This window comes from Drosophila hydei, unplaced genomic scaffold (assembly GCF_003285905.1).
Source record: "Drosophila hydei strain 15085-1641.00,03,60 unplaced genomic scaffold, DhydRS2 tig00000063-arrow-pilon, whole genome shotgun sequence".
In the NCBI taxonomy this organism is placed as follows: Eukaryota; Metazoa; Arthropoda; class Insecta; order Diptera; family Drosophilidae; genus Drosophila; species Drosophila hydei.
Window position 1 is genome coordinate 1,045,533 of NW_022045657.1, and position 8,008 is coordinate 1,053,540.

At 38.1% G+C, this 8,008-nt stretch overlaps 1 protein-coding gene and 1 long non-coding RNA gene across 2 annotated transcripts; one reads left to right on the forward strand and one right to left on the reverse strand.

Moving 5' to 3' along the window:
- The first annotated feature begins 3,722 nt into the window (after positions 1-3,722).
- On the forward strand, positions 3,723-4,477 carry LOC111604588. Its single transcript, XR_002751759.1, has 3 exons — positions 3,723-3,777; positions 3,866-4,007; positions 4,235-4,477. It is a non-coding gene; the product is annotated as an uncharacterized LOC111604588 (long non-coding RNA).
- A 2,394-nt stretch (positions 4,478-6,871) lies between these two features.
- LOC111604575 (kinase and exchange factor for Rac A-like) lies at positions 6,872-7,969 on the reverse strand. Its single transcript, XM_023322678.2, has one exon. The coding sequence runs from the start codon at positions 7,957-7,959 to the stop codon at positions 7,312-7,314; it is 648 nt and encodes a 215-aa protein (XP_023178446.1). The 5' UTR covers positions 7,960-7,969; the 3' UTR covers positions 6,872-7,311.
- Between the last annotated feature and the right edge of the window lie 39 nt (positions 7,970-8,008).

An 8,008-nucleotide genomic window follows, 5' to 3' on the forward strand; every position in this document is an offset into this window, starting at 1 on the left:
CCCGTGACCCACTGGGGTAGCCCCCGGCTCTCCTGTAACCCTGCTGCACTCAGCTGGTTGGCGTTGAGCTTAAAGCGTTAATTCGTAATTTATGTGTCACACAAATCGAAATTGAATGCCAAGCGAAATTATGGAATATTTATCATTTCACACGAGGCGCTGCCCAGAGGATTGAAAGGAACTGTTGCCCGTGCCTGTGCCAATGCCAACTGCACGATGGGGCAGGGAGAGCGGGACAAAGCCCATGCCACAGGAACGTTTGTCAATTCGAATTACGAATAACGACAAAGTGCGCTTAACTTATGTGCATGAGGATTGGTGTAAAAAGCGGGGAAAAAACTGCGAATAAAAAGAAAAGGGCTTGCCGCCATAAACTTGATTTTCCCCTCTACTGAGGAACGGACAATAAAGCGAGTTGCTCTTAGCCCGATCTTGTTGTGGCTCTGTTAACCGTAAAAACGTGAAATATTTATAAGGTTTGCATACTTGGCTCGAACTGCAGCTTTGATGCAGTGGCAAGTGTTAATTGGAATCAATTTGATAATCTCCCAGGGCACACACACACACGCACACACTCGATTTTTGTTGTGCTGAGTTCATGATCATTTCGCGGATGTGCGATTTTGATTGAAAATTAACGCTATGGGGGGCTGCGCCACGATTTGCCTTTGGCCCCATTGGCCCGTTACACTCCGCATAATTCAAATTGTATTAATTTAAATGCCAATTTATTGCCAAAAAATGAAGAAAGAAAACACCTCCATCCTTAAACGGAGCAGCGAAGCTGCCATAAAATATGACCATGCAAAAGTCCATTCGTGTAACTGTAACTGGACAGATTGCGTATAAATATTTTTGTATTATTATTTAGCAGCAATTACGAAAGGGAGAAGCTGGCAAGAACCTTAAGCTATAGTAAGAGGAATATCATCATTGAAGTATATATATATATTATTAGGGGCGTGGAGGGAAGCTGAGACGAATCTTAATGTATAGCTAGTTAAGCACTATAAACTATAGTTAGCAACTTTAGCTATATATTTTTGGGCTGAGAAGTTGTTGAAGTCCATGATTAAAGGACTCTTCGTTCTGGTGGGGTCCTGTATCTAATATTTTTTTAATAATTCAATATTTATTCCAATGGGAAATATATATTATTATATTTTTCTTTAGCTGCATGTGTTTGTTAAAATATTACAAAAGTTATATTATTATTAAAAATGTTGCTTGTAGAACTAAAGAGTTTAAAGTTCCGAGAGCTCTCTAAATTCTTTCTCTAAAAATCGATTTCATAAGTCAAACCCTTGCACTAGAAAGATATGATAAATACTATATATAAAAAGTATATATGAAAAATAAATAAAAGTGAATTTCCTTGAAGAATAAAATGGATAACATTTTAAATTTTAGAGAGCTGATTTTCGAAATAGCTCATTTTTTTAAACATTTATTCGTAAATTTCCTTGTTATCTGTTATGTACAATAAATATATACTCTAAAATATATACCCCTCCTGTGAGCAATCAGAATTGCCACCCATAACGTATCGTATTGTTGTTGTCCAATTGTTAAGCCACCCGCAATTTTTATGGTACTCAAGCAGAGCAAAATGTTGCACTGACATGTCAGGGAGCGCTGATTAACATATTATGCGACAAACTGCCACTGGACACGGCTTGGACTGTGTGTTTGTGAGAGAGAGAGAGAGAGGCATAACGAAAGAAAAAAAGAGACAGAGAAGCAACTGTGGCAATTCAACGCCTGTCACTGGCTGTTTGCACAGATAATTCACGCCAGCGCCAAAGCTAGATGGCGTCAGAGAATTAGAGACAGAGTTAGCGTTTGAGTTTGAGTCAGAGTCAGTCCCACACATAGCTCCAGCTCCAGCTCCAGTTGTGTAATTGAAAAAGTTGCCTGCGGGGGCTGGTCGCAAATATCTGAAATCTGTATCTGGCGATGGCTATCAATGTCGGCGATAGGTGAGCCACAGAGAATGTCGCCCCAGTCGCATGGGCCAATTAAGGGTTAAACATTTTGCATATGCAGCCGATGCCAGCACAGATTCTGTCTCTGATTTGCATAATTTTCGGCTTGCTATCTCGGTCTCACTCTTTGTTGCTCTCTGCGACATGCGCACGATACATTAATTTATGTGGCTCAAAAAGGAACAAAGTGGACAACGTTTGGTGTCCAATTTCATTAGGCACATCAGCGCCTTACACCCGTACTCCCCTACAACTCGTATCCCCTTCTCGGAAGTGCGCTTATGTTTTGTCTAACTGTCATTGAAATGTGTGTTCCCGTGTGTGTGTGTGTTTCCCTGTTTTGTCACATTACGAGAATTTACATAAAATCTATTGTAAGCGTATGAAATTGAATACCCCAAAGCGGATTCGGACATGTGGTCCTTTTTTTATGGCCGAGTGGGGGAAGCAGAAGGGCTTTAAGCATGATGTTTGCCTTTTGGACGCAGACGCAATTTAATAATTTAATTAGCAGACCGAACGGACCGACAACAGACCGTCTTGTTCGGTAATAAATATCTTCGCAATTTTCATAAGTCATAAATTAGGAAATGGGGAATTTGTTTTCCAATTACACATATTTCACACCGCATGCCAAAGACACAACAAATGAAAAGAAGAATGAAAAATCGAAATTGAATGCAATTTTCTATTTTAATAATTTATAACGCGTCACAGCCGCAGCAACAAGTACAAATTGTCAAAAGCGTTTTGCGTCTTGGCCAGGCCCACCCATGGCGCAGCGATGGCCCAGCCACAGGCATACGGTATTGGCCGCACTGCCTAGCCCGATCCTTGGCCCCGATGCATTGCCACGCGCTTTTAACGAGTCACAAATTCACGTTGCAATTGCCAGAGTCGACACAGTGAGCGCCCCATCGTAACTTCTCAGCCAAGCAACACTCAAGAGTGCTTGTGTGAGAGAGGGGAACTAGCCGCCAGGGGGCAGGGTGAGTTTCTTACCAGTTCATGGCTTGCCCACCCGCCTAGCCGTGGCAGCCACCCAACCAGCCGCTTATTTTTGCGTATTAACGCGCGAAATAATATTTTATTTTGACCATCGTCAAAGGATTGAAAAATGCCCACTAATATCTTTGGGTCTTTGTGACGGCTTTGTGCGGACCACTCTGTCTGCCAGACAGTGTTTATATGACTGTGTGTGTGTGTGTTTGCTGTTGTCTGGTGTTGCAAGCAACACACGGTAGTTATGCTTAGGCTTAACATATATCTCCTTTTGTGCTTTTAATTTGCTAAATATGTCATGGGAATTTCGAAAAATCAACAAAAACTTATAAATTATACAAATAGAGAAAGAGTATCCTTAAAATGTTTAAAAAATATATTTATTTTAAGTAAAGATGTGTTTTAATTTTTATGTTTTAAGAGTTCAAGAGAAGCTTAAGTTGTCTAACGGAGAGTGGTTAAGAACTGGTAAATGGCTCAAGTCCATATTTGCATGTTTCTTATATATTACAAGTTTAATATTTAATTTGAAAAAATTTATATAATAGGACTATTGACAATATATTTATATTTTTACATATTCAATCTACTTCATTCCTTGGTAGCACATACATCTTATTATATTTCATTATTTCTGATTTAAGTTTTCATTCATTATTTCATTACCCATCTGTAAATTGATATTATTTTTATTTAACAAAATACTATTATAATCATGATAATAACAAAGTTTCACATATTTTCAATTTGGTATATAACAAAATTAGTTGTGGGCAGTTAACACCACAAAGTGAGTAATTTTCTGCAATGGAGCGTGGTTAACTCTAGGCCTTAGTATATGTTTGCAATTTAACTAATTTTGCATAACTCATTTACAGCTCGTAAAGATCATAATTTGAAGTACGAAATGTAGTGCGCGGACACACCTTCGATTCTTCAAGCTGGATTCCCACGTTTTGCAGCTCCGCGGAACGAATCAATCATTTGCCTAGCCAGCTTTGGTCAAGGGGCTTATGCGGGGTTAGCTACAAAATGATTGCCAGGCATGCAAAATAGTTGCAACCGTTAAGTCTGGCACAGCCTGCGATGGAAGGTGGCAACACCGGGCATTATCTGGCCAATTGGTCACAAAATCTTAACACCTACAGCGAGTCCAAGGCTGTGCTGCGATCATCGAGAGAAGATCATCTGATCAGAGATGATCACTCAGTGGCGGCCATTAAAGTCAAATCATTTTTCACATTTAGATATTGGCCGCGGGGCAGGCACACAGAATCGCCCCTACTCCATCCACACCCTCCACCCTCGCAAACAGTCGGCACAATTGAAGGCAACTCCGAATCGATCCATCCCAAAATTGCCACGATCACGATTTGGAGGAAATATGTTCAACTGCAGCTCTGTCTGAGTCGCTTACATAAAAGTAATCAAATCAACACCTTCATCAACTCCTTTGGATACGCTGAGCCCAAACCGCAGAAAATGCCTTCCTTATTATGCCCTGAATCAGTTGAAAATAGTTAAAAAGGGTATTCCGTTTTTGGGAAAGAATATGTAATATGTAAATATTCAATATATAATTTCTATATTTACCCAATTTCTATGGATTTTAAGCATAAATTTTAGAATACCCCTTTTAAGTTTACCTAATTTATATTTATATTAGCTTTTCGATTAACACATATAATTTATATAATATATATTATATTTAGGTATTGGGTATTTTCTGGTAGAGCATACCCGACTAGAGCACTCTTAGTTGTATTATGCTCTGGCAATTTGAGCTCACGGTTCGAATCGCAGAGCAATCTTTTATTTTTTTCCTGTACTTTTCGGCTTGTTTCGGTGGCGATCGCCTGTCGATCAAATTGTTGTTTTCGATATCTAATTTGTCATTCGGCAAAAGGCAACGGCAGCGACAGCCCACAAGACAGGCGCAATTTGTTCATGCAACCAACTGGCAACTGGCAATGGGGCAACTGGCAACACGCTGTCTGCGTTGCACGATCCTTTCGAGGTTCGATGCTTGCAGCAAAGTAGGGAATCCCGGCATTATGTGCGACGATTATCTTGTCGGCGCGTGAAATTTCGTGGCGTTGAGGAATTGACCTGCAATTGATACCAATCCATGGCAATCCATTACAGAGGCTAAGCGCGCGAGCTGCATGTCTCATTATTGGCAATTTTGGAGCAGTACGAGGTAATTGCCCCATGCCCATGTCCAAGCCCATGCCGAGGGTCATTTGTATAGAGGTCGCGCCTAAGCTGAAGCATGACTGGAGCATTTATTTTGCAGCTCATGCACAAATTATGATATGTGGAGAGACAGTGAGAAAATAGAAATTTGTATAAGCGGAGAAAGTGTGCGAGCTAGAGAAAGAAAGAGATTAAGTGAAAAGGATTTCTAGACCAAAACTCTACTAAGTTATTTTTTGTATTTTTATTAAGTAAAATTAATTTAACTGACATTTTATTTCCATATCGAAATTATCAGAAACAAACCGAGTTTCTTTTCGTTTCAACTAATTAATACTTAAGTATATATATACTAAATATTTTCGATGACAGCAAGCAACATGTTTCTATAATGCGGAAATTTCATGTTTTGCTGTACTTTATGAATGTCAATTCACACACACACACAAACGCACATGTATATACACAGACTTGCACACACACACATTCGCATTATCAACTCTGATAAGGTTAATATATATAAGTACTTGATCTAGAGTATATAGCTATAGCTGAACTTGGTCAGCTCTACTTTGTGTTTGTATATTTCAATTTATTTACCATTCGGTTGACATTTATTATCAATTAATTTACAAAATTCGCACCTCGATTATTTATTTACACGCGCTCGTGCGATGCTTGTTCAATAAGTAACTGTAGTGATTCAATTATTTTATATATAGTTTAATATTATTTACAAAATCTTTTTGCTTATCAATATCAATGCACACATACCTGACGATGAACGAAAATGATGAAAATGTATTTTAAATATTTTAATATAATTTTTTTGATAACGTTAAATTTTTTATACTGTTTTACTTAATTCTTTGTACAAAACTTTGGCTGCAGTTGCTCAAAATATATTAATAAAAGATAAAATGTTAAAGACTTCAAATGAAATAATAATACCAATAGTTCTGCCAAAAAAAACCTTTCCGTAATGTTGAGCTCTCATTTCATTGATATGGATTACCGATATACTTCATTCACATAAGCCACAAAAAGAAAATCGTAAAGAAAACAAGAAAGAAATTTCTTTTAAAAACGCAATTTTTATTATTATAAAATATATAAAACGTTTATATTTATACATATAAATAAAATAATGCTTACTCTAGAAGATCGTTTTAAACTGAAAACTTGCACTGAATTGGTATTGCCCGCATTTGTTTTTCTTTTAGATTTGTTATAAAAAATAAAAAATTAGCTAAATTTTGCATTGTAAATTAATAAAAATAAAATTTGTATTTTTTGTTTAAAGTTTGTGCCACTTCTTTCAGACATGGCTTGGAGCAGCTGAGAATTCGATTTTCATAATTTCTTTATGATATTTGATTTGATTTTTTTCTTCTACATTTTACTTAAAGTAAAATAAAGTAAAAAAAATTGCTAAAGCACACACAAAATATAATTGCCACACATAAAGTAAAAATATATTTTTGGTATAATTCTGCAAACCACTGGGAGATTAGAGATTAAAGTACACTATTGAACGCATAGAGCTATGTAGTTATAGCTGTCTAAATATAAGTGTATATATATGTATATATATATATATATATATATATATATATATATATATATATATATATTCTACAAGAAATACATAAATATTTTTCCTAACATACATTTACATTTGTCTTTTTGTGTATTTTTTTCGTTTTTGTTTTTCTTCTGAGAGGGTATATAAAGAAGTTTACTTTAGTTTAGTTTTAATTTGCTTTAAAATTAAGTAGAACTCAGTGCCTTTAAATATTATACAGACATATAGTAGAACTGATGGATGCCCGGAAATGAAAACTTGGAAAATCTCTCAACGTTAGACGTTTCGGAATTTTTTGTATTTTTTCATTCGACTTTTAACCAGGGAGCTGCATTGTATCTACAAGATACAAAACCGCATTTGGCTGTCAGTTGTGGGCGCCTAGGTGAAAGTTGAAAATTGTTTATGTACAAGTTACAACAACTAAAGGAGATTTTAAAACAATTAAGCTACACGATTCTCGTTTTTTTTACATTTTTCATTAGAGATTTTTTTGTGTTATTTTTTTTTTTGATTTTTCTTCAATATGCATAAATAATTACACTACTTGACATCCACATTGAGAGGAACTTCACTGATATCGATTAAATTTGGCGGCGATGGCAGCGACTGTTGCTGCTGCTGCGGCTGCTGTTGTTGTGGCTGCTGCTGCTGCTGCTGTTGCTGCTGGGCTGTCGCGACGGCCGTTGCTGTCGGTGTGGACGATGCCGATGACAGCGAGCCCGCTGAGGACGAGGAGGAGGAGGCCATGACCGCAGCCGTGGCCAGTTGCTCATGGCTGTGGCTATTGCTATTATTGCTGCTGCTGCTGTTGCTTGTACTGGCCAGCAGCAGTCGCTGGTGGTGTTGTTGCAGGCACTGATTTGCATTGACAGCGGCCGCGGCCATCATCATAGTCGCAGCATCGCAGTAATTAGACAGCATTGTTGTTGTGCTCACTGTCGCTGGCATTGTTGTTGTTGTTGCAATTGCTGCTGCCGCAGCGGCTGCTGTTGCTGGTGTCACATATGCAGCAGCCGCTGTTGCATTGGCAATATAATCGCTGCTGCAGCCGGCGCCAAGCAAACCGCTGGCGTTCATGTTGCTGTTGTTGCTGTTGCTGTTGTTGTAGTTGCTGATTTGCTGCTGATTGCAAACGCTGTGGATGCTGTTGCCGCTGTTGTTGCCGCCGTTGCCGTATGTTGCATGCATGGCAGCAACATTGCCGTGATCGTGGCTGTGATTGCCAGCAGCAGGAATG